We start from the raw sequence: 27,287 nt of genomic DNA on the forward strand, positions 1-27,287 counted from the left end.
GCGGAGCGGGCCGGGGCTTGAGGGGCAGGGCGCGGGTTGAGGGGAGGCCGGGGGCGGACTGGCGCTCACTACGTGGGGCTTCATCCTGCGGGGTATCCGAGCCGGGAGGCTCTTCGGCCTTTGCTCCGGCCCCGTCCTCCCATCCCCTGGGCCGGTAGTGACCGAGCAGAGAGCTGCAGAGCCGGGAAGGGAAGTCGGCGGCCTGTCCCAGGGCGCCATCGTCTTTGTCTTGCGTCCCCTCTGGTGGTAACAGCCTGCTGCGGCCTCCCTTGGCTGGTCGTGGGCTGGTGGCTTTGGGGATCGCCCAGCGCGAGCTCGGGACGGCAAAGTTCCGGGGTAGGAAGAGCCCCCTCACTGCCAGGCTTTCAGATGTTTACGTTTGCATGCTTGCTTTTTCCACCAGTGAACTTTCAGCCACGTGCGGTTTGAGGATAATGCTTATTTTTCTGCGCTTCTGGATGTGTGACACCCGCATTAGTGTTGTTCCTCTGGCCAAGCTCTTGCATGCATAAGTCATAGGAAAATTAACAGTAAAAGTATTATGGTGACTTACATGGCTCGCTTTGCCTTTCACATGCTCATTGTCCACATACAGTAAGGTGCATATAATCGTATTTCCGCCTACAGGAGGTGTAGGATGAGTAAACTAACATGAGACCTATGCCCTGTCTGAACATCTCTTCTTTTCAAGTCAATATGAAAGGGAAGTGATGTTTCTAAAGAGTTTTGGTTGTGGGCTGTAGAACTATTTGTGACAAGCAGCCACCTGTATGCCCGAGTAAAACTTGGTATGAGGTTCTAGTGAGCAAAAGTTTCTCACGTGTGTTTGAAGGTCTCTTGTCATGAAAAAAAAACAGTGGAAAACACGTTGCATATGTGGCCTAGCTGTTCTTGAGTACAGCTAGATTTGCCAACTGTAGCTCCCATCCAAAATTCCAGTTTGATCAATTACTGCTGCCAGTTTGACTTAGTAACGTATATGGCTAAAGCAAAAATTTTAATCCTGAGTTAAGACATAACCTTGGTTTTGCTTTTCACCTAATAGTTAACTGTACTTCTAGTGTAAGACAGAAATTGAAAGGGTGATACTGTGTGCCATGTGTAGGGATGGACACTGAAATAATGTATGCTTAATTGTTGTTGGAATGTGTACTTTGAACAGTGCTGTGGAGGAAGTGATAGTAATTGGAATGAGATTGATGTCTTCTGTAATGTAGAAGTCATACAGATGTTCTCCAAAAATTCTGCATTTAGGCATGCAAAAGTATTAAGTGTTTATTTTCACTGGATTCTCTACAGTTGTATCCGAGCGGTGTCCAGATTATGGAACTTCCTATAATAAAGGTTTTCTTGTTTCTCTTTGATTTTTTTCCCCCCCCCACATATATGTTTGGGGTTTTTTTTAAGGTGATTACTTTGGCTATTACAAGTTGCTGATGATGCATTTGTAGAATATAGACTGCTAAAGTAGTGAGAGGTATGCTATCGTATTTCTCAAATTGTATATAACTTTGTTTTCTGTTTTTATTTACTTGATGTTCATGGGAAGTCTGATCTCTCATGATTGCATTGCATAGTCATTTAAGGTAGGACTTGTTTCACTTCACTTTGTCTGTCTAAAAGCTAGGTATCTAGTCCAAGGCTGGGATTTTGTGAACATCTGAGCTCATGATGTGACAATCCTCTGCTCCTGAAAGGCGAAAGCCTTGCTCCTCCTCCTGCCTATTTACTTGTCTCTTTGTTCCTTTCTCCTAGCCAGTACCAGCTGCCTGCTTTCACTGATGATGTAGCTTGTTGGATTTTTCCATGAACTAGCGTGACTCACTGACCTCACAGAAAAACCATTGAGTGTTTTCTGCTTGTTTTAAGTGTGTTGGCTTCTTGAGTTAAATCAGTTCATGGAAGGGTCTGATGAATGACAAATCTAGGAATGGGGATGAAGAGAGGAGGAGTGGAACCTCCCATTCCCGGTGACAGTGAGCTCTTATATTGGATTACACTTTTTCATTAGTTCATTATCCAGTCTTACTGTAGACTGTTAGGCAGGGATGAGAAGGGGTAGTGTTTGGAGAGTCACTTTTGTGAGGCTGTGCTTCCTTTGAGTGTCTCACTTATTCTGTCAGGCAAATAGTTTATTGATTCACAAGACCTTGGCTGATTCAGTTAGGAAAAAAAGATTAAAACATACATTGTGGGAAACAGCTGTTTGGCTTTCATCAGATTTTCCTGAGAATTTTACTGCTTGAACAAAACATGGCACAAGGCTAAATACTGTTAATTTTTTTCATCAATAGTTGCAAAATTACATTCATTGTATCGTCTGACTGTTTAAAATGGTGTTCAAATATGATAAGTTTGTGTGTTCTAAGCGTGGCGGTGGTATGGAAAGTAGAACCATGAGCGAGATGTATATGTCACCCGATTATTACTAATACATGCTGAAATAATGTAATTTGGTTATGCCAGGTAAGCTAGGAGGAAGCCTTGTTGTAAACAACATACAATAAAAAAAAAGTGATATAAATAAATACAGTTATATAGATATCTTCATATTTTTCTCTAAATGCAAATATTGTCACCATTTTAAGTGCTTGTAGCAAACAAAAAGTTAAAATAATACAGCTGAAAAATCTTGTAAGAGAAGAAAAGCCCTTTCGTGATATAAAGGAGAGAGATGTGAGGTAGGTCTTTAAACAATGTTTCAATCTGTATGGAAGTGAACAATTGGAGAAAGGCAAAACAAAGGTGGTTCTTGGAAATGTAATTGAGTTACTTCAGGTAGCTAGATATTCTACAATAAATATTGCTATTTTAGCTACTGAGTGTGCATTTCTTAGCTTTCAGGACTGCACTAATGCCTTTATATGTATATATCTGCACAAAATGATGTTTAAATTTCATAGTATGAATCTGGGGCAACCGATACAAGTGTGCCGTTCTGTAACACGATAAAATTTTGCAATTAATTTTAGATATGATGTGGTTTTATTTTCTTTAAAGTATGTTCTATTGTTCTCTACTTCTTGAACAGATCTCCAAGAGAGGAAGAAATTTTAACTAGTGTTCCCTTAAAGTATTTCTCAAAAATTATGGGCGTAGTCTTGTGTAATTTTGAAAAGTGTTTAAGGTCTACTCATTGACTGTGAGCAAGTACCATAAGCCATTAGCATAGAAGAAATTCTTGTTAGTAATGTGCTTACAATATTTGTAGTCCTGAACAATGTTGACTATTGACAATTCACTGCCAGGAACTATTTTATGATTGGGGGGGAGGGAGGGGAAGGTTTTTATTTGTAAGAATGTGAGTAGGTTAGATATTACAAGTTTCTATTAATGATTTCAAGGTAAGAGCTCTCGTGAAGTAATGAAATCTCTCTTACTGTAGTTTGTTTCACAGTTGTCACCGGGAATGCAAAACTTAAAATTTGCCACTAGATGTCCCTGCAAGCCAAAATAGTTTTGTTTCCTTAAATACATACTGCTTAGCTTTCCACCGTCTGAAACAATTGTTTTGTAAGCTACAATTTTTTTTCCTCTGTTCTTTCCTTTTTTTCTTTTTCTTTAAATCTTCATGCAGATGAATACATGGCCAGGTGTGTGGCTTGCTTTATGTTTTTTGCACTTTTTGATAGTAGCAAAAGCTGTGAGAGGAAATATACTTCCCACCTGCAGGAGCTTGGAATTGAGAGTACAAAAGGCTGCATTTCCATTTATCTTTTTCTTTTGGGTGATATGTTCTCAGAAAACATCCTGGCTTTTTGGTATCTTTGACTTTATATTTGTTATGCCACTTCAGAAATACTTCTTACTCAAGTAAGCTGCAGGATTTAGACCCGACTTTAAATCCTGTGTTCCTAATTCTGAACTGTGGCTTACAGTTTGATAGTTACATTTGTTATCTGCATCTTATGAAAGCAAAGACCTGAGACAGAGAAAAGTACTATTGCCTGGTGGTTGGTTGGTTTGGGTTTTGTTGAGGGTTTTTTGTTTGTTTTTTTTGTTTCTTTTACAGTGATCATGATAACCCTGTTGGTATGCGTGGAAATTCATAGGGATGTGCTGCCTTGGGTTTTCTCTGTGTACCAGAACTTTCCATCCTCTTCCATGTTTATTGTCCTTAGGATCACTGACCAGTTCTCCTCATACAGCTGGTGGTTTAACAATTGAAAATGTCTTTATATTGATTTTGGAAATTGCTTTGTTTCTCAACAACCAACAAAATTCAGGAAAGAAGAACAGATACTGTATTGATTAGAAGGTTCTTCAAAACTTGTGCTATTAACGCTTGAAATTGGTTGTGCATATATAGGACAGTCACTGAGGAGAATGTTCTTTATACTGATTTCTTCCCCCTTATTCTCTCTGCAAATTTGGGTAAAGCAGAATACAAAGTTGCTGTTGCTGCTTTGCCTATACTAGTGGTGTAACTCTGGTAGATTTTCCTCTGACCTTTTCCCATCTTAGTGATGGAGGAAGGAAAAATGGGAAAGAAAACTTAAATGTAAGACTTTCTTGACATTATTATGTGTTTAGTGGAATGGGCACTGACATGCAACGTTTATTTTCCTATATGGAAGATAGATTTTCATCTTGCGTGTAGTTCAAGGGTTTATAAAATCAAATGGTAAGTGTTTAAGATAGATCAATGAAAGATTTGAAGAGTGGAGTGGTAGAAAACATTATATATTCAACTGTATATGTAAACAAGGTGAGGTATTTACAGTGATGGTGGAGATTTAACTTTTTTCCTGTTTGAGTTTTACTTTGTGCAGTTACACTGTGTAACTTTGAATTATACTTTGTACACTGCAACCATGGAGTTCTTAGGCATCAGTCCAGTTATGCTAAAATGGCAGAGTAGTTGGTTTCAAAGTTTTGTAACTTCCCTAACATTGTTACAGTCAGTAATGATCAGCTTAATACATCTTGCTTGTAATATCGAAAGGAACTAATGAGGCATATTAGAATACTTCCCATTTCTCAGCATCTGTCAATTTGCAGCTTTCTCGCACCAATCTGATATTGTCACATTTTGCAAAACTCTTTTTGGAAAGGTCACAAGAAACCACGAGATAAACTTTGAAAATGAGGAAGTGATATGTGTCGGTGATACACTTCAGGGCTGAACTTCGGGCAGGTATCTTCCAGACTGCCCATGAAACCTTAACTCTTCTCCAGAGAGGGCTTGATAGGAATTCAACAGTGAGAATTATCTGCTCTTCTTCCAGCTGAAGTGATGGTGTATTGACTAGTACAACTTGTTAGGCTAGTGTGACTGACTGTGATAAGTAGGAGTAAAAGCTGTATGTGCCTGATGTCTGTGGCCTCTGGTTAACAAGGCATAATTAGGGCATTACTAGCATCATAGTTTGATTCTCAGTGTACAGCACTAAGTAAAAATAACATTCCATGTAATCTGTCAGATAGAAGTGCTTCTGCTTATTTTGTATTGACTCAAATAATCTCCGTGTTTAAGTTTCTTCTTTGCCCCTGGAAGGGCTATTATTTTTCGGGGCAGCCAGAATGAACACAGAAGAGTGTTGCCCTTTCAGTAGAGGTTTCTAACATGACTTACAGGAGAGCCAGGGTTCTTCTATGCTGAAAGCAAAAGTAGAGTGTGAAATATTTGAACTGTGAATGTACTTGATTGCTAATTACATGTCCTTGTGTTTGTTCAGGTGACTCGATCTTCTGGGATGTCAGCAGAAAAAGTGGATGGCATTGTAAATTAGTTAGCAGTTAATTTTTATTTTGTCTTCTCCGTACTCATTGTGAACAGTCATCATAAAATGGATGCTTTGGGCAGTCTCCTTCCTCCTGTGGTTGGAAACGGGGATACGGCTAATGCACAAGAATTACAAAAGCTTCTGATTGATGAAAAAATGCGATGTGAGCACCATAAAGCAAATTATCAAACTATAAAGGCAGAACATCTAAGGTACACTAACTTAAACAGGTTTCTTCCTTTGACCTGTTAAAAGGTGAAGCTAAATGTTAAGTGGAAGTGATTTGTGTGTTAGCTATTTCTGTATTTAAGGACAGATTTGAACGTTGTTCTTATTAGAAAATAAACAATTCAAAATACACTAAGACATTTCAGATTATGTTTTTGCAATACTTTATGCTTGTAAATATGGGATAACTTTTCAGTATATTACAGGAAGAGGATATTAATAGCTTAGTTCTAACTTGGTATTTGCATGCTTGCTTCTGCATGTGAGTTTTTTGAGCTTTAAGATCTAATTTTAGAGGGTAAATATAAAATAAATGTGTGTTTTATCTTGCAGACTACAGGAGGAATATACAAAATCACAAGATGAACTGAAGCGCTTGTTAGTTGAAAAGCATGAAGAACATGACAAATTTCAGTTTCTTCTTGCTGAATATCAAGAGGAATTGCTGGGTAAAACACAAGAGCTGGAAAAACTGAAGATGCAGGTGAGATAATTTACTGGCAGGACTTAACATGAATTTTAATCCTGTAATAGGGCTATGCATATATTTCTGTTTATGTAACATGTATATATAGCTAGCTTGAATATATTTCAGATATCTCACGTAATGTTTCTTCTCTAGAGTGACTATCGGTTGAATTTATTGTTTTCTTGTTTAACTGAATCTTCCAAATCCTGTTGTTGTGTGCTATGTTAATAGTAAGACCCTCAGTCTCTGTCTGTGTGTGCTCTCCTGTTATGGGGAGAATCATCTGCCCTGGAGGATAACTTTGATGCCTAAACCTGTTAGGATAAGTGCCTGGAAAAATAGGTACTTGTTTCTCTTTGTGATGACAGCTTTCTTCATCTTAAAAAACAAACAAACATGAAAACAAACAACCCCCCCAACTTTTAAGATAACTTGGATGACACTTTCTGTAACTGCTTGTTTCCTTGAACTAATGCAGGACATCTTCTTTGGAAACAAATACAGCATCTAACAAAGGATCCCAGCTCCAAGTGGAGGATATGTGCCTCGGTACTATAACTGGAATTAGTTTTCAGGGACTTCAGGGTGGTAGGTAGTTTGCTGTATTAACCATACCCAAGAAAGCTTAACAAAATACCATGTGGCACAGAGCTTAAGACAGGGAATCTTTCCTATTCTTAGTTTTGTTTCAAACCAGTACCCATGTTATCTGTTGGAGAACACATACCTAATATGTTTTACAAGGAATTGGTTTGGTGTTGCTCCTTTTGATTCTTTGGGGTTGGTTCACTTAAACAGTAAGTTTTTCCAAACGCTAATTCTTTCTCTTTTGTGTGAGACCACTTTTCCTTCCTCCACTCCCCCGCAAAGGACATAAATCTCTTGGCAATTCAGTTTGACATTTATATTGTTTCTGCCAGTAAATACTGACATTTTAGATGCTTCTGTTATCTTCCTAGAATATTTCTAGTTCACTAGTATGTTTTTTTTTCTTCTGTAACTACTACCGAAAATTCTTTAGAAAACCATAAAAAACTAATCAGGATTCCTAAAATAATATTTGAAATACTTTATTCCTGGCTATTTGTCCCATCACAGTATAAATAAATGAATATGACTATTTATGATACCTTTCTGTCTTAAGGTGCTAACTCCTCAAAAATTAGAACTGCTAAAAGCACAAATACAGCAGGAATTGGAATCTCCTATGACAGAACGTTATCGGAAGCTAGAAAATGTAAGTAGTAAGTATTGAAATTCTATTTCATTTAGACTTTAGTAGTGGTCACCAGTTTGTAGTTGTTCCTAAGGCCTTAGGAAATTAAAACTGAAAGGGGAGCAAAGTATGACATTCTTTGTCTGGTACTGTTGCCCCAGGCAGTGAAGGCTGAAACCCTGGAAGAGGGAGAAAGAGGGATTCAGTTCATCAAATATAGCTTGTGAAATCATAGGAACATTGCATGGACATTTGAAGGAAATAAATCTGAAAACCTCTCTGACTGATGTTTTTGGGTTTTTTTGTCTAACTTAGGAAGTGGAAAAATACAGAGCAGAATATAACAAACTTCGTTATGAACATACTTTTCTGAAATCAGAATTTGAACATCAAAAGGAAGAACACGCACGTATTTTAGAAGAGAAGAAAATAAAATATGAGGCTGAGGTACCTAGTATGTTACAGTAGCTTAAAATGTGTCTGATGACAAAGCTTCTTGAACATTGTGAAAACGGTGGTACTTGATGGGGTGTCAGTTTGACACTATTTCATAATGTAGTGTTTGTTTCCGTTCTCTTAGTTCTCAAAACACTTTTATGACTTAGCCTAAAGCTGTCTCTGTAGGTTTGTGCCGTGATGTGTTGCAATATCATTTGTGCTGTTATAAGTAAGAATAGACTTGCCTCCTGATAAATGGCAGCCAGTAGCTTTGCGTAATGCTTTTTAAATCACATTTGTGATGGAATTTGAAACATTATGCTAATCTGAAATTAATAAATTATCTGAGCCACCGATGTAAGTTTAGATTTTGAATTACTTCTGTGGCAACTAATCCAGGAAGAAGGCAGCAGAAGATACTGTTAATACCAGACAAGGGTACTTTTTGCAACTAAGTTGGATCATGACAGTGGTGGTCAAAAAGATACTGAACACGTTGCTAACTTTATTTCAGTTGTATTAACTCTTGAATAAACCATTCATTATTTTTCTCTTTCAGAATTGGACTTTCAAAAGTGTAGCTAAATAAATTGCCAGCTTATTTATGTTTTAAATATATGCGGCAGTGTAAATGAGTGTTGCATATGTCATTTGCATATTCATTTAAGTATTTGTCTGGGAGCGTATATCCTAAGATGCCAGATTTGAATGTATTAGTCCAAACATGAGACACAAATCAAAGCAATCATCACTCTGAAAATCAATCCAAATTTGCAAATGCAATGCATTAAAAACAGAACAGTTGTCCTTCCCGGAGCTAAACCCACATGCTGCTTTACAGCCTGCCTCTCTTGTGGGCTTGTTGAGTTTGTGCTAGTCCTGCAGCTAATTAGCACACTTGCAGAGAATGAAACTACCTTGAGCCCAGAGTGCAATGTGATCTAGTTTCTCTCTCTTAGAGCCTTTTTAACCTTCCATGCCGTTTAGCATAAGGAGGCTACAAAACTATCCTAATGTTTAAATTATTGCTTGGGCATGTCATTTCCTTATAAAAGGGATTTGGAGGGCTTTTGCTGCAGAAATTGGCTTTGCTCCGTAGGGATCACTGATGCAACTTCTGCATTGCTGCGGATCAAAGTTTGGACTAGTCTCCAAATATCAGGAGAACTCTTACATACCTTACTTTCTTACTCTCTTGCCCCCAGTATTACATTCAGTCCACGTAACTAATTTTGAAACACAGGAATCTATTTATTTATAATGTGTTAGTTACAGTCTCAAGATTAGTTTGTACCTATTGTACTACCTTGTAAAAGAAAGGTTTTTTGTTTTAGTTTGGTTTGGTTTTTTTGCTTTATTTTGTCTTGACAGGGCCCAATCATGCTGTCTGTCTTGAGTTACTAGCAGATTTGAGTTCTTTTGCAGTTATATAATTGTGCAAAAAAAATGTGTAATATAAGTTGGAAGAGACATCCTTCTAGTCTAACATCCTGCTTAAAATATTGAAATGTAATGAGATCGGGTTGCTCAGGGCCAATATCCAGTTGGGTCTTGAACATCTGTGAGGATGGAGATTCTGCAAACTTTTTAGGCAAACTATACCAGTATTTAACCATTTTCATGGTAAACTTTTTTCCTAATATCTAATTGGAACTTCACATGTTTCAACTTGTGTCCATTGGCTCTCTTCCCATCACCATGCATCTCCTCTTCTCCAAGCTGAAGAGGCATTGTTCTCTCAGCCTGTCCTTATATGTCATGTTCCCGAACCCCCTGACCATCTTAGTGGCCATCCACTAGACTTGTTCCAGTTTGTTGTTATTCTTCATGTACTGGACATAATCTCCAGATGCAGTCTTACAAGCACTGGAATGGGACAAAGGATCACTTCCCTGAATCTGCTAGCTATCCTTCTGCCAGTCTGCCAGGATGCAGTTGGTCATCTTTGCTGCAGGGGTACTCTGCTCACTAGTGTTCAACTACTTGTCCACTAGGACCCCCAGATCCTTTTCCATGGAGCTGCTTCCCAGACTGTTGCCCCCAGCCTGTACTGTCACATTGTATTACTCCATCCCAGATGCACGACTTGCTCTTGTTGAAGAGGTTCCAGCCAGCCCATTCCAGTACAGATCCCTCTAATTAGCAGTTCTGCTTTCCAGCACGTTGACCATTCCTCCCCAGTTTGGTGTCACCTGCAAGCTTGCTGAAAGCGTACTCCATCCCATTTAGGTAACTAGCGAGGACATCAGTCAGTATTGGACCCTGTACTGATCTCAGAAAGACCCCACTAGTTACAGGCAGTAGGCTGGGCTTTACACCAGTGATCATCACTCTTTGAGCCTGGCAGCCCAACCAGTTTTTCACCCACTTCATCCACTTTTCCAGCCCGTACCTCACCAGTTTGGTGAGAGAGAAGATTATATGAGACTGTATCAAGGACCTTGTTAAAATCAAGGTATACAAGATCCACTGCTCTCCCCTTGTCTGCAGCACCAGTCACCTCGTTCTAGAAAGCAGAGCGGTAGGTCAGGCATGATTTGCCCTTGGTAAACTCTGCTTTCCATCACCTTGTCTTTCATGTGTTTAGAAACGTTTAAGAGGTTTTGCTTCATAACCTTCACAGAGACTGATGCGAAGCCGACTGTCCTGTAGTTATCTGGATCCTTCTTCTTGACCCTTTTATTCTTCTTGATGATGGGTGTGCTGTCTGTCTCTTCCCAGTTATCAGGAACCTTCTCTGATCACCATGACTTTTCAAAGATGAGACTAGCCTTGTGATGATACCTGTGAGCTCCTTCAAAATGCTTGGATCCATTCCAAGGACTTGTGTGTGTCCAGTGGATTAAATGATCCCTAACATTTTCTTCCTCTGCTCTGGCTACTGCTTTATTCCCACAGATTTCTAGGGGGTTCAGGGACATCTGAGGCTCGAGGACAAGCCTTATCAGTGAAAACTGAAGCAAAAAAGGCATTGAAGAATGGGTCTGTTGATTTTCTTACTCTAAGAAAGAAAATAAATGTGAATGTAACTTCTTAATATTTTAAATGCACACTGCTGCTCTTTCCTGAATTGTCAACTGCTGTGTTTGTTGCTGCCTGACACCTAACCCATGTAAAAGCTTTTCTTTTTCTGATTAACAAATATCAGATTGCAAGGCTGGATAAAGATAAAGAAGAACTCCATAATCAGCTGCTTAGCGTTGATCCCACGAGGGACAGTAAACGTGTGGAGGCACTCTCTAGAGAAAAGGCACAACTGTATCAGAAATTAAAAGGCTTAGAAGCAGAAGTAGCAGAACTAAGAGCAGAAAGAGACAATTGTGGTGTGCAAGCAGAAAATGTTCAAAGAGTACAAGTACGACAGTTAGCTGAGATGCAGGCTATGACAAGGTCTCTAGAGGTAAGATTCTTTTTTTAAATTTTGCTTCCTTGTAGAGTGTAGTGAGAATAACGCTTGGCCTGATAGAACTGTCACCAAAGCCAATGATAATTTTGCCATTGACTCCACAATTTGAATTTGTACATTTCAGATGTAAAAACAAATATTAAGTACATTGGGAGTCATCTACTGCCAATTCAACTTTGGAAAGGTGGGGAGTTCAACTGAGAGATTCTGTTGAATCATGTTCCTTTCCAAACACGCGAATGTGATCCATGTTTGCAGTCAGCAAGATGCACATGTCACTTGTCACTCAGCTGGAGTTAGAAACTGATGACAATATGTTAATAATCTGCTACAGTAAATTTTTTATTCTTTCCAAAAATGTCATATGATCCTCTCTATTTCTTTAATCCTTTCCTCGTGTGTCATTTTCTTTCTTGCCTACCTATGTCTCTCCTTTCTCCAACACGTTACTGCAGTTGTTTAGTTCTTGGCTGTCACTCTCCCTTAAAGAACGGTTGGTATTTCTGGCCTGTTGTATGTTTCCCAGGGTTCCACTGCATTCCTCATCTGTGGTCTTCAGTCCCGCTGTCAGTTCTTGCTGTCTCCCTAGTCCTTCCATGTAGATTTCCTGCACAGTTGCAGCATGCAGATAGATGGCTCAGTTTCCTTTTTACTGTTATCAGTGCTGTATACCTTTGTTACAAAATGCTCTGATCACAACTTTAAAAAGTGCTTTAATGTTCTTAATTTAGAAAACTTAGAAAAAAAAGTCCTTTTGGAAATAGGCCCGCTCGGAAAAAGGAAGGTGAAATAGTAGGTTAGATTACATTTTTGATACTTAATAAAGCTCGGGGTCTTGAGCCTATAATACAGTAATTGCATTTTATTTCCTCTCCATGATGTTAATTCTTCAGTTAGTATAACTGCATAGGCCAACATATTATATCTGTTTGAGCACCACTTATAGTCTTACTGGTGTTTACAGCCCAGGAATTTACTGGTAGGAATACCTGCTGTCTCCTAACCAAGTCAGATTACTTCTGCCTCTTGTGAAATAGGATTGAAAATGTGTGTGATTCAGTGCAGGCAGTGTTAGTAAAAAACTTTGTGACTTTTGAGTAAAATTCAAGACTGTTGTATTGGAGCATATTGTTAAGCAAAGATTAATATTTATATATTTATATTATTATATAATATAAAGTCAGGAATATCTGAAAGCCCAGATCAATTGAACCTTTCAAGTGAATAGCAAGAGACAGGCCTGGTTCAAAAATCTTACAAATACCTCCTTTATTTAAGGCAGAAAAGAAGTCTGCTGAACTACAGATTGATCGAATTGAGAAAGAACTGCGGATGAGTCATGAGCAAAACATTCTCTTAACTAGCAAACTTCACAAATCTGAACGAGAAGTCAGTTCCTTAGCTGCTAAAGTAAGTGCTTTCATGGTATCTGAAAAGCATTTTTCATGTCCTGTTATGTTTAAGTTTTTCTGTTTATATTTTACATTAAGAATAAAGTAACTGCCTTCTGCTGTGACTTAATGTAGGTTTGGAATTTTTTTCCCAGTTTCATTTGGAAGATATAGAACATATACAGGACAAGGGGTAATGGTTTTAAACTAAAAGAGGGTAGGTTTAGACTGGATATAAGGAAGAAATTCTTTACAGTGAGGGTAGTGAAACACTGGAACGGGTTGCCCAGAGAGGTAGTGGAGGCCCCATCCCTGGAAACATTCAAGGCCAGGTTGGATGGGGCTCTGAGCAATCTGATCTAGTTAGCAGTGTCCCTGCTCACTGCAGGGGGGTTGGACCAGATGACCTCTAGGGGTCCCTTCCAACCCGAAACGTTCTATGATTCTATTAACATGTGACTTTACAGGAAAAACGTCATCCCTGAAAGTATCTCTAAAGATTGAGGTTATGCTCTTTTTATTTAATTTTCTGTATCTTTTTTCTAGACAGAACAGGGTTTGAAGAGGTGTCTTTATATTCATGTTTTTAGTACTCATGAAAATAGCCAGCCTTATTTCATGGAAACAAGCATTACTTTTTCATAAAGCATGTAAAGCGCAATAGAGCTTTAAATTGATTTTTTTTTTCTTTTTTTTTTTTTTTTTTTCATGGAGCTATGGCTTCTGGAGATCTTAAAAAGTATCCTCTGGATGGGCTGTGTTAGCTACAGGAAGAAAACTGCATTGGAATCACCTGTGGAGATTTAGGGTATATTAGAAGCAGGATAGTCACATTAGCATAGCGCTCTTCTCGGACCAATGCCAGCATACCTTGTACAGAAACATTTCTGTACAGCACTGCATTGTATCATTTTAAGTAGATCATTGTCTTGCAACCTGTTGTGTATCTCAGTTGCTGGGTTGGCACCAGATCTTAGAGGTTTTGTTCTGTTTGTATGTTTGTTTTTTTTCTTTTTGAGATCTTAGAGACATTTCTAGAAAAATACGTAAGAAAAAAAAGATCAGAAGGCTTCAAGTTTAGGAAAAACCTGAAAGTGCTTGAGAAACTTGATATTACTGTTTAGTATTTCAGCATAATTAGGTTAGTATGGATGCCAGATTCAGAGTTTTGTCTGGATGCAGTGACTCCTCAGCTTCACAACTTAAAGACAGATGCTTTATGCAGTTTCGTATGTGATTATTTGAATAAATGAGAAAAATGAAACATTAGTAAACCAATTTACCTTCAAATGTTGCAGAATACTTACATTCCTTAATGTAAATTTGAGTCAGGATACTAGTCCGAATGAAATAGTTACTTGGATAAATATTAGCTTTTTACTGCCCCTTATTCCCTCCTTTCTGGAGAGAATACTGGATAATGAATTTTTATCGCATCTGTCATTCCTGGTAGCAAATTTAATCCCCAGTGTCGTGTTACCTTTCTGGAGAGGCTTTAGTTAGTTCAGAACTAACTGTAAAGCCAGTAACTTTGGTCTTGCATATCTAGCTGAATGCAAAATTAATTTAAGCTCTCTGTTGACTTAAAGGTATCCTGTGTTTCTGAATATACTTTCCAAAATAACACTGACATGCGCTTTGTATGGGTACAGAAGTTAATATTGTCATAATATGCCTCAAGAAAGATTACGAAGAAAACTTTAACTTTTACCATAGTTGTTCTTCAGAAATCTCAGATTTAATTCAAAATGGGCTTTACAGTGCACATTTATGTGTGAAGTATTTCATTTTCGTCCTTAACCCAAAAAAATTCTAATTTACTGTAAAAATAGGATATACCTATACCAGTATTTAAAGCCTCTTTATACAATGTGTCATACTTGTCTCACACGAGTAATAAATGAGGGGGAAAATTCTGTTAAACATTTTTTAATCAATTGTCTATTGGAATATACAGCAGGTTGTTACAGTCCTTACGTTTTGTATCGACTGGTGTTCTCTGCTCACCTCCAGAAATAGGAGAAAATTAAAATGTTCAGCGGTGTTTCTTGAAGGGAGAAAAGTAGAAACTAATTTCCATACTAACCTCCACCCCCTTCTGCACCCACTCAAGCTTGTTCCTGAGCACAGGTGCACGCATGTGTCTTCTGGATTTTGTGCCTTAAAAAAGCCACCTTAAATCTTTGCAAGTTGCCCGAAATGTTCTCAACTTAGTATTTAAGCAACCAAATCCACCGTGTAGTTACTTAATAAGCTACTATGTCATTCTTAACCTTTTGCCACTTGTATATCCTAGCAGGTTGTAATTACATTTGTCATTGTGAATGGATTTTCATTATAAGTGCTTTCCTCTAGATATTTAATTCTCATTGACCGTGTAATTACTGTGTACAAATGCCTAAACTATAGAAAGTTTCCATGCAAGCAGTAATTGTCTTTGATTTGATGTTCTTAAAGCTCCTGCTTTTATGAGGCCATTTGATGTGTATGTCACAGTTGTAGAGATGCATTTGATTTAAAATGCACTTTAAAATTATGAAGACCTGGATTTTGAGGAAGTAGTGTAGCACTCCAGGAGGTCAGGGGAACTGTAAGTAGTTATATTGGAAATATAAACTGAGCTCTCTGTTAACTTAAAGCTATCCTGCGTTTATGAATATACTTCTCAAAATAACAGTGACATGTGCTTTTCACACTATTTAAAATTACTTGGAGGAGTAATTGATAATCTGGGTTTGCATACCTGCAAACTGCTTGTTTTACTTGGGGAGATTAAATTTAATTTTATTTTAGCTTGACTCTGAGGGATCTTTAGTCAGAAGTGAAGTATGCGTAAACTGACATGCTAATGCTTGAGTTAGCAATGCATCGGGGTCTTATGCAATTTGGATCAGTGTTATAGCAAGATATTTCCAATGAGTAGTCCTTTAAGAAATACCCCAATATTTGGAGCCTGGCTTCTAGAATGTATAGTATTTACTCAGAAACCAAGTTTTCACAGGCAGTCCTGCAGATCTGTGCATATATCATCAAGGCTTCATAAAGAGAGTAACTTTTCTACACTGCAGCTTGTAATAACTGGCTGGTTAGAGATTAAATACATGTCAATAGTCAGACAGCCGGGTTCCTGGAATATATGTTGTGTTTGAGCACAAGGAACATATAAAACTTGCATTTCAAGATGACTGGCAGCTCATTCAGTAATCTTCAGTGTGTGACTTGAGGAATTGATAAAAACCTGTAATAGCACTGATTATGATTTGGGGAATTGGATCACGTCAATAGCTTTAGTGTTACGGTATCTATATAATCACCATTAAAAATCATCTACAAGACTGGATATTCTCAATGGGCTTCAGGAAAGCAGTGGATGAAAAAAATATTTAAGGTATGTTTAAAATAAGTGCAGTCCATGATTATTTGGCAGATTTTCTTGTTAGCAAAGTATCACATGAAAAACTTACAGTAAAGCTGCGAATATATATATTTATTTTAGTTGATTTGTTGGGTTTTTTTTCCTAATTCATAGGTAGAAGAACTTAAACATTCACATAAACTGGAAGTAACAAATGTCAAACTGGAGGCAGCAAGAACAAAGAGTGAGGTAGAAAGAGAGAGAAACAAGATTCAAAGTGAAATGGATGGTAAAATGTGCAATTAAATTCTAATGATTTCTTTTGTAGCTTCTAGTTAGAATACTACAATTATTTTCCCTCCAAACATTCCCCAGCAGCCTTCACCTTCTACTTCTGGTCTAGGTCGTGGATCTGACAATTCATTTTGTGTCTGAAATAACTATATTGTTTCACTTGGTCTGCTAGGTTAAGAACAGTTAGACAACGATTTTGCGTTTATGTAAAGTAGTGAATTTGTGACACAATTTGAGCATAATCTGATTCGAATCATGTGCTTCATATGGTGGGTTTTTTTTTTCTATTATTGCCAAATTCTAGTCTTTCACGCTGCTTGAAACCTTAACGTACCATAGGGCTTCAGTGGTTGCCTTGTTTTCTAATTCTCTGTCCGTGGAATTGATAATAACTGGGTAAGGCTGCCATGTGAAACAAAATACAATTTTGAGCTTATTCTTTGAAGAAAATAGGCAATCTTCTAAGCTACCTAATACAGCTGAGTATGTAGGCAACTTGAAATAGCTTTCTAGAGTGAAAAGGCCAAAGCTTTCTAGTACTGGTTATGTGCTAATGATTTAAATCACTACACAGCTTTTAAGTAGACTGTCCTCACCAGTTTGCCATAGCCCCAAAATAGTACCTTTGTCTTCCTGCAATAGTTGTTTCTGTTCACTTGCTCCAATATTAAGTTCTCTAAGAGCAACTTAAAAGTGGTCTTTTCTGTATCGACAATGCATTTACAGTATATTGTGAACTAAAAATGTTGGACCCTATGAAATAGGAAGCTAGATACAGACAAGATGTAAGCTAACCTGAACTTGCTGTGGAATCCAGTTTGCATCACTGAATTAGCTAAATAACCAGGAGTCATTGTTATAGCGTGTTGGCTTATTTGCCAGTGAACACAGGTGTCTCGGTCACAGATTTTTAATTTGCATCTTTTGTCCCTGCCTAAAGAGTCATAATTTTCAGATTGCCTCATTTGGTGATATGAGTGGATTAAAATGTGAGATTTGTTGTGGCCAGGTTACTATAATTTCACTAGTAACCGGTTACTGCTTTTTACCATAATCTTTTCCGTAAAAAGAAAATAACAAACCTTCTTGCTTGACTTTTTGTAGCTATCGTGGAGCACTATTTTATAAAAAACCAGAAACAACTGCTTATCAGAAATTGCTTTAGAGTTTAAATATGTAATAATATCAACTGTTTAATTACTTTTGTATGTTAATACACCCTGTAGACAGAGATTCCAGTGTAACGGTTACCCTTCAAAAGTTTTTGAAGTGTTGCTGTTATACTAAGAAAGGCCACGTCTCTTCTGGTTTTCTTGGGTTTTTTTCCCATTCATTCTATCATGTGAATTGTGATTTTTTTTTTTTAGCTCCCTTTTATCAATTTATAAAGTTATTTTAATACTGGATTTCATCAGGTTGATATCAGTAATGACATTTTAACTTTTTTTAATGTATAATGCAGGATTGCTGTCAGACAAGGAAATTCTTAAGGCAGCTGTTGAACGTCATAAGGTGCTTTTAGTAGAAAAGGATCGGGAGCTAATTCGTAAAGTGCAAGCTGCCAAAGAGGAAGTTTTTGAAAAAATTGCAGCCTTACAGGATGAAAAGTATGTTCGTTGATTTACTGCTCAACTTCTAAAGAGGACTGTTTTGAGTAACTTTAAAAAAAATGTCATTCTTAATAACTAAACACTTGTGGCATTTTTTTGTGATTCGTGTCTGCATGTTGAATAATGTCTTAGGTTAGAACTCGAGAACAGAGTAGCTGATCTAGAGAAGATGAAATTGGAACAAGATACTTGGAGACAATCTGAAAAGGATCAGTATGAAGAGAAACTACGTGTTGTACAGATGGCAGAAGAGTCTAGCAAAAAGGAACTTCAGCGTTTGCGGTAGTGTGGCTTTTCTAACCTTAACACAAATTTCTCGTTTTTTCCCCCCCTAATTTCTTTACAGTAGTTAGTATAAAAGTTTACTATTCATATTCGTTATGGTAAATTAAACAAAATTATCTTTTGCACTGTGTAAATAAAGGGCAGAATTAAAAGTGTGCTGTTTACAAAAAATAACATTTTTCATCCAAACCTTTAAAAATGATATCATTTTAATGAACGTTTTTGGACATAGTTTTGCAAATACTCATGTTTGTTAAAATGGGGCCCATACTTGCTGCTGGTGTAGCCCCAGTGTTAGAGTAAACCATTTCTCTTTCCATGATGGCATCATATCAGCAACTGGCAAACTGGGACCCTAGTACAATATCTCTTCGAGCTGGTTGTTGTAGTTGTCAGTGAAGTTGTTTTACTATAGTATTTGTATGAAGGTCAGTATGATAAAATGAACAAAAGTCATACTCCAAAAGCAAACAAATCCATGTATTTCTTACTCCCAGATGCATTGTAATAATCAATAAAAATCTATTTTTAATCATTGTTTAGTTAAATATTTATCACCCTTTCAAATTATGCAATATATTTTATTGTCAGACTGATTTGTCCTAACTTCTAAAATCTATATTTTAATTAGATAAAAATAAGATTGTCTTATACAATTTTAGATTAAAAATTCAACAGCAAGCTATTCAGACAGAGGAGCTGGAAGAAAAGAAACGTGAAAGTGCTGATCTGAAGCAGGTACGGTTTTATTGCGTTGTAATGCTATGTAGAGAAATACAGTCTTTCCTGCAGTTACCATGTCCAGTGTTTGAAGATTCCATTGAATTTTAAGGCTCTTTTTTTCCAAAGTGACAAAATGCATACAACAGATATTTAAAAGTGAAAGTGTTCAGAAATCAGTCATGCTTTCCTGGATCTTTATAGATGGATTACAGCTTTTTGCTTCATGCGTATGGCGGGTACCAAGGATTTCAAAGCTGAAGGTTTATAGACTGGTATATTGAATACGGTTATGCACTATTTAACTGGAGATTCAGTTTCCATGGAGACTTATAAATTGTTTCTAGGTAATGCTTTGCATTTACACTGCATCTCTCATCTGAGGTTCTTCAAGTGCTTAACAGACGTTTCATAAATGAATAAACTAGTGTAGAGAGGTATATTTCTATTGCAGAGTGAATTGATGGCAGTGTTGAAAATAAAACCCAATTCTTTTAACTCCTGCTCGCCCACAATGTTATATTTAGTAGGTAAGAACATAGTGGTGCATCCAAGTAGTCTGCAAGCTGTGCGCTCTTGAAGTTTGAGGCAATATTTGGTTTTCCTCCAGAAATTGGGAAGTGGGATATGTGAGTGTGCGTGTGGGGAGAGGAAAAGGAAAGGGAAATTGGCCTTTCCACGTGCTGCTGGCTGCAGAGGTTGGGCTTTTCAGACCCTATGCTCGCTTGTTTTTGTGAACTGGTTGGTACAGCAACTGCGGGCTGTAGTGCATTGTGAGAGGGAAGAGTCTGGGTAGCTCCACAGCTCACCTACTAAACATTGTGTGGTGCTCTAGTTCTTGTTCAGCCCTGGGGCTTGATGTCAGATTTCTTAAGTTCTGGGGGACATCGACGACTGAAGACTCCTGCCTCCCTTTCTCTTTTTCATTTTAACTACAATAGATGACCTTCCTTGTCTAGTAGTGATGTGTACTGTAAAGCTTCTGGAGAAGCTGTTGAGTAAGGAGTAAAGGAACGGAGTAAAGAAAGGCTTACGAAAAGCCAGGTGGTGTCTGCATTTTGCTCTGTCTCAGTATTTCAAAACTGGTTTCGTTATTTGCATACCTTCTCAAATGGAAAAAATTCATTTCTTTATAGCAAATGCACGACATGCAACTCCAACTTGCCTCACTTTCTCAATCAGAAAATGATTTACTGGAGTCTAATCAGAAGCTGAAGGAAATAATAGAAAGATTGAAACAAGAATGTCAACATGCAAGGACTCAGGCAGAAAAAGCTCAGCTGGAAACAGAGAAGTAATTTTTTTCTTCTTTTTGGCTTTACTTTTTATATTGCTTGTATTCCTTTCTCATGGATTAATTACTGTCGATTGTAGATTTGAATAAAGTCTGAAATTAAAAATGGACAGGAAATGTTGGACAACTGTAAAAAATGGCTATACCTTCTGTTATGCTTGTGGTAACTTCAAAAATAGGAGTTTGTTTCCGTTCATGTCTGTTACAGTTCTTGACTAGTGAAATACACATTTTTTTTTTTTATAAAATTAGATCCTATTTATATTGAAGTGGATCCAGAGTTTCACACACAGTTCTTTTAAGAGTGTTTAAGCTTTGAGAAGGTTTCAGGGACCCAGTCTGTATATGTGGATATAATTTTTTTCCCTTCCCACTAGATCCTTTGAGCTCATATGAGGCAAAAAAAAAGCTTATTGGATATCTTCTAGTTCCTCTCATCAAAATTAAAAATAATCACTTTCCTTTTTTGCATGAGCTTGACCACATACAATCAAAATATGGTAATAAATGCTGAAGGAAACCCAACCTTGTTCAGAGCCCATACAGTAATGAACACTTTCCTAGAATTTAAAGATTAATTTATCAGTCTAGGAAATATTAGGTAGCCATTTCAGACTAATAAACAAATACATGTCTAATTCTTACTGGATGAATGTTGTGGGTTTTTAAAAAAGTCAGCATCCTGGATTAAATAGAAAACTTCCAAGAGGTATAATGTGGCATTTTTTTAACTTTGCTACAAATTGGTACTGCATTTGTTGCTTTGTCATTAGTTTGAGTACTGCTTTTCAGTTTAACATTTGAAGAAATTATTGCATTAGGACTGCATCAGTTGTCAGTAGCACGTTAAATACTTCGGGTGTTTACTTTAGGAAGGTTTATTCCTATTTTGAGTGAGATTGTCACTGTTATTTGAGTGGGACTGTCAGGGTCACTTATGTATTTGTGGTCCATAGACCAGTTAAGAGTAGGTTTTCCTGGGAAGACAGTGGAAGGATCTTGGCAGTCCTCAGAGATTGTTGTGTAAGTATGTAGATAACGGGCGATGCACCAAGGCTGATACTGCAGAAGTTAGGCAGCTTTGCAGCCTACATGTAAGCCCTCCAAGCCTGTCCTACTGTTACCCTGGGAGCTCTGGGACGTGTTTCCATTCTTTTTCTGACTCTGTGGGTGTTTGGACTTCCTTCCTCAGTTCAGTAGTTCTTACAAGCTTGAACTCCAAGAGTTAAGTTGCACCAAAGCAACTTGGCTTAAAGAGGAAGTGACGTAAGGACCAAAAGATAAGAAAGCCCGAGATAAAAAGTTTCAGATAAATATAATAATGCCAGTTGAGCCGTAAGTAGGCAAAGTAGCTGCCTGCCTGGCTGTGTCAATCTTAGGTTTGGAAATGAAAATTTGAGATGAGAAAAAGGGCTGAAGGCAAACTATGAGACTGATACAGATCAGAGATGAGCTCAGACAGGCACTTGTTAAGCATTTCAGGAACAGCGTTAGTGGCATTTAAAAAAACCCAACAAACTCATGGCATTTTTAAGCACCGTCTCAGCTGAAATTCTTTCACTGCTAAGCAGTGCTTTTCAAGAAAGCTCTTTGGTTCCTGGGTAGTAGTAGTTATTTACAGTCAACAGCAAGGTACAAACCACACTGGGTCTACTAAAAGAACTGTGATGGGTACCAAGTGGGCCAGGATCCTGGTTCTGCTATGAGAGTGGACAACTCCTAACGCTTCTGCTGTGGGGAAGGGACAGGCTGTTGGGTGAGGAATTTATGGAGATTCATTCCCTGTAGGGAAGCTGCATCAGCCCAGGACTGGAGCGGTATGGGTGCACTGATGCCAAGCCTTGGACTGCATTTTTTACAAACTGCTGCACAGAGTCTCACCATTTGGTTTTTGTAGAGTAATGTTGTTAAATATGCAGTTGGTTCTCCTCTACTTTGACCACAATGCGGATAGCCCAAACAAACAAGGCCGCAGGAAGAAACTGGCTCCTTTTCTATCCGCTGCTAGAGAACGCAGCCTAATTTTAGTGTGTTTTAACCATGCAAAGGCTTAAACAGATAACGTATGTTGGTGGTGGTGTATGCTCAGCTGGAATGTTGTCTAGGAACTGTATCAGTGGGAGCTTCCTGTTGTGTTGGCGTTTGTTCTGGTCGGGAGCACACACCAGTGAAACCTGTACTTCGCTGTTACTAAGGCGGAGGAGACCGCACAGGGCAGCAATCTATTCTCTTACACCTTACCTCCCAAACAGAGCAGGCAGTTGTCAGCTCCTCTGACAACTGATGTTGCATAGGTGTCTACCATTGTGTTCCAGTGTGATTATTTGATCTAAATTTAAATTTTTCCTGCAGTTAACTGGCTTATTGGAATCAGTTTTCAAAATTGACCTCATAGTTGAACAAAACCTAGGATGATGTTAATGCACAGGTTCAATTTTGGTGACTCTTAGGCACAATCAAATTTAAATCAGATGCTTCGAGTATATAAAGGTAGGAGCTGTGAAAAGATGCTTCTATTTTAAGAGCCTTGAGGCATTAATCGAATGCACTGCTTTGTCTCTATAACCTCCTTTACCTGATTTTTTCAAAGGACTTTAGAATACAAACGAATAGAGTGGCTGGAGGAGAAGCACGTGCTTACCCAGCGCATTACAGAGCTAGAAGAGAAATACAACCAAGTGAAGAACAAGCTATGTCGAGCTGCTGTCGCTCAGAAAAAGGCACGTTGACTCTTCCTTTATGAATGACCCAGCCTGTGGAAAGTTCAGCTTTCCTTTGGCCAGCTAGAATTGTTTTATTATTAGGAGTTTATTTGCAATCTGCTGAATATAGTAACAAAATGCATCGGTTCTTCAAGATTAGCATAGAAATAGATTGAAGTGATATGAAGAAGAATATTACAGCCAACAACTCTGTTATAATGCCATCAAAGATTTTGTGCGGCTTTTTGTGTGTGTGTGTGTATGGTTATTTAAGAGGTGGACTCCTTGATTAGTAAGGATAATGTTTTGGATACCAGACAAATGATGTTCTTCTTTTCCTTAATGGAATATTAAAATTTTCTATCTTCTCCTAAGCTTGCTTTTTATGAAATAACTTGAAAGGAAAAGCTGATTAAATATTTATAAAAGCTCAAGCTTAATTGGCAGCTTTATACATTGGGCATATACAGGTTATGAAACCTACCAGTAGCTTTTAAGATTGTTAAAAGTTGAGGTCAACATGAGCAAAAAACCAAAAACCTACTTTTTTGGGGGCCATGTTTATACTTATTTATATGTGGTCATTTAAAGAATGAATTTTGTACCTCTCAAATACAGTTAGTGTTTGTTAGTAGCACGAGGCACTGACCAGCGAGTGACTGACAGCTGTGCGTCTTTCAGTCGCAGCTGTGGATCACTTCCCATCTCTCTTGGTTCCCATCATGGGATTCAGAACCTTCAAACTTCTTCTTAAGGAAGGAAAATCCTAAAAACTGTCGCAGCTTTGAAACCCTACGCAATGTAGATTTAATTTTTACAGGATCGAGTCTATCAAGGCATTACCCAGCTCTGTTTGAAATGTCTGTTTGACAGAGAAAGACTCTCACTGATAATAAACAACGGAGGATGCAAGAGAAGCTAGAACTTCTGGAAGCCAAGATAGAAGAGCTGGAAAAAGAAAATCAGGTGCTAAATAGGTAATAAACTTTGCTTTTTCTTGGCTTGAAAAACGATACATACCAAGACAGGACTTACACACGTGAAGTGATTTTGAAGACAGGTGACAGTTCAGTAACTGGAGTCCAATCTAATGACATTTTCAGCAGTAGAATTCTTTGAAGGGAGTCCATTTAGGATGGACAGCTAAGAGTTTCTGAGACAACCGCAGGGCTGTCTCTTCAGGAAGAAATGGAGGAAAGATAGCTGGTAACGCCGTTGCAGGAATCCCTTCAAAAGAAGGAAGTGTGTTTAAAAAAAAAAAAAAAAAAAAAAAAAAAAAGGAGGTGTGGCAGTGAAGCAGTGTTAAAAGTACAGCATATGAAAAATAAATGGGAGATGAAAACAAAAGACTTTGGAGAATTGCAGGAGAAACAGACTTAGCATCCTCTTTGAAAGACAAACTCCTATTTTTTTTTTTCTCTTCATTGAGTACCTATGGAGGGTTTGATTCGAATAATTAATTTAATGTGGTTCCTGTGGCTCACTACTGTGAATGCTATTAAAAGCTTAATTTATTCCATGTAAATTCTAATCTGTAACACAGCAGAGAGCTTAATGTGTAGAGGGACTTTCAGGTAGACATTTAGGCAGAAGAATATACACAGCTCTCCCACCTTCCAGTCTTCCTGGTATGTAGTTTTCCTTCGTAGGCATAATAAGCAGCAGACTACTTGTGGAGAAGTACGCTGCTGTGTTGGGACAATAAGGATTTTGAGCAGTAAGAAACCTCTTATTTCCTAGGCAGAACGTTTCCTATGAGGAATATGCACGCCTCCAGAAGAGACTGAAGGACCTGCAGCGTAGGCACAATGAATTCCGGAGTTTAATTCTGAATCCTAACATGCCGTCGCTCAATCCAGTCAGTACAGTGTCATCATCTGCCGTGCCTCCCAGGCCTGAAGTGTCCTTCCCCCTTCTGCAGGTGGTGATGTATTACGATTTGTGAAAATAATACAGCAAAAGAGGGTAACTGGCACAGTCCTTCATCACAGACCTTAGCCTTAAGGAAGGAGTGTTTGATCTTTGAAGAGAGGAAGGGAACTCTGAGGAATCTTCTAGTGACGTTCCCTTCCTTGCAATGGGAGGGACTTCTTGAAAGACGAATGATACGTTACAGAATATAGCAAGCGGGCAGTTTTAACCTGGTTCTCCGTACTTTGCCCCTCTCCTGAGAGGCTTCAAATGGCTCCTTCTGGGCTAGGAACATCATAATGGTGTTCTTGCAATGTGGTTTCGTTATTAAAAAGCAGTATTGCTGCTCTCGATTTCTTGTGTGGTTAAAAGAGTTTTACTTGCTCTGATGAGCTGCTGAGGGTGAAAATCTCTCCGGCTGAGGTTGACCAGGCTGACTTTACAGATTCGTGGTAACCGAGACCTCTGGTCTGCGTGCCTCTTCCTCTGAGGGGAGGAACGCCTGCACGCGTATTTCGTGCTGATGCAAGACGATGAACATCATTGTGAAATGTCAGAACAATACCCACAAAACATTGAGGAGTCATATGTAACAAATAAGGGCATTTTGGACTTCACAATTTTTATTTTGAAATAGTTAATCAAAGAAAATGAAATTATTGCTCATTTTGGTCCCTTCTAAGTGTGACAAATGTAATAGAGCCTTTTTTTTTTTTTTTTTTTTTTTTTTTAAGTTTCAAGGAGGAACAGCATCAGAGAGAGCTTTCCCTGCTTCGCAAGCGGTTGGAAGAACTGGAAACCACCCAGAGAAAACAGCTGCAAGACCTTGGACCATCCAGAGAGCGCCTAACGGTGGGCGCTCACAGGGACTTGGCTAGAAACAGGATGGCTGGGGAAGGCGACGCGCAGAGTGAGGGCTCCCAATGAATCTGCAAACTCCCCACGCTGTTACTCTTCGGTAGCTTATTCTTTGGACGTGCTTTTAATATTTTGCCAAAAATGCGCTTGTATGTGCCTGAATAGCATAAAATATATTCCGCATAGTTTTGTGTTTATTTTCGATAGACTGGCATAAATTATCGAACAAAAGCACCGGAAGATTCACTACATTTTTTAAATGGTTTTATGTAAAGGATGTAAAATTATTTGGAAGCCAAAACATATGAAATAATCTCATCACACGAAACTTTAAAAGGACATGTATCAAGGTTTGGGTTGTGATGACATTTAAAATAAAAATTAAAATCAAATATTTTGGATAAACCTTTGGAAACCTGGTAACATCTTCCTACTCCTTCCATGTAGAAGTTAGGGCATCGGTGTGGTGTTTTGCGGGGTTGCTGCTTTGATTGTTAACGATGCTGCAATCCTTACTTGGAAGTTCCCATGCAGACAGAGAGGATGAAATTAAATTAAATGGAAAAAGTGCTGAAAACTTTTATTTGCTACCCCTGGCGATGTGCCTTGGGTGTTTTGTAACGGGAATAGGCAATAATCGGGTTTTTTAATAGAACGTAGTAGAGAGGAAGTATAACAAATTGCCTTCACATTATGAAAATGTAAGTTTGTATTTGTTGGTACTGTAATTTGTTTACTTAACTACAATAAAATTATTTATTCAAGGTTGAATATATTTACTTAAAACTTTTTTTTTTTTTTGTTTCCCCTCCATTACCAATTTAGTAACAGAAACTTGTAAAGGATCAATTCATTTTTTTGACTCAATAGTGAAAACTTTCTTGGAAGCGTAGGAATAATTTTACCTGGTGTGTGTGTGTTTGTTTTTTTCCAAAATACTGCAGCGACAGTATGAGACAGAGAGCTACCCAGCGCAATTTCTTTTTATAGCGTATTCGGTGTTGTAATTAGACTGTGGTGCTAGACAACTGAGTAACTACCTTGCGCACGGTGACATCGTCACTGATGCAACTTTTCTCTCCAGAGGCTGCATTTTTGGTTTCCCATACGCTGGGTGAGTTGGGATCGCACTGCGCTTCCCTGGGGAAGGGCCAGGAGCAGCAGAAGCCGCGCCTGCCCAAGGTAAGGTCCACCGAGCTTTGCCTGGGTCTGGTGGCTGCGAAGGGCTGGCTCTGGCCGGGGGCTCCCCGCTTATGCGGCCTCCAGCCGGGCTTTCAGCTGGGGCCGGGGGCAGGAAGCCTCGAGGGTGGAAGCAGGGTAAGAGGGGAGGACGACTGAGGGCCAGCTACTGGGCGGTGGGCTCCCTTCCCAGGCCCCCTGGGGC

The 27,287-nt window shown here is 38.4% G+C and overlaps 1 protein-coding gene across 1 annotated transcript; it reads left to right on the top strand.

Annotated features, from left to right (window-relative positions):
* Positions 1-5,682: 5,682 nt before the first annotated feature.
* Positions 5,683-26,538, top strand: CEP83 (centrosomal protein 83). Its single transcript, XM_035901073.1, has 15 exons — positions 5,683-5,938; positions 6,288-6,438; positions 7,568-7,660; positions 7,955-8,086; positions 11,226-11,477; positions 12,762-12,893; positions 16,404-16,518; positions 17,986-18,130; positions 18,266-18,415; positions 19,081-19,156; positions 20,275-20,432; positions 23,023-23,152; positions 24,008-24,111; positions 24,875-25,055; positions 25,787-26,538. Exons 1-15 carry the CDS (start codon positions 5,790-5,792, stop codon positions 25,970-25,972), a joined length of 2,154 nt encoding a protein of 717 aa, XP_035756966.1. The 5' UTR covers positions 5,683-5,789; the 3' UTR covers positions 25,973-26,538.
* The last annotated feature ends 749 nt before the right edge of the window (positions 26,539-27,287 follow it).

The sequence above is a fragment of the Egretta garzetta genome, unplaced genomic scaffold (assembly GCF_000687185.1).
Source record: "Egretta garzetta isolate BGI_Z169 unplaced genomic scaffold, ASM68718v1 scaffold38, whole genome shotgun sequence".
Lineage (NCBI taxonomy): Eukaryota > Metazoa > Chordata > Aves > Pelecaniformes > Ardeidae > Egretta > Egretta garzetta.

Bases quoted from the DNA above. Each gene is read 5' to 3' on its own strand.
- CEP83 (XM_035901073.1), top strand. From the start codon at position 5,790: ATGGATGCTTTGGGCAGTCTCCTTCCTCCTGTGGTTGGAAACGGGGAT. The intron at 11,478-12,761 runs GTAAGATTCTTT...CCTTTATTTAAG, and splicing joins CTATGACAAGGTCTCTAGAG to GCAGAAAAGAAGTCTGCTGA. The intron at 16,519-17,985 runs GTAAAATGTGCA...TGTATAATGCAG, and splicing joins GATTCAAAGTGAAATGGATG to GATTGCTGTCAGACAAGGAA.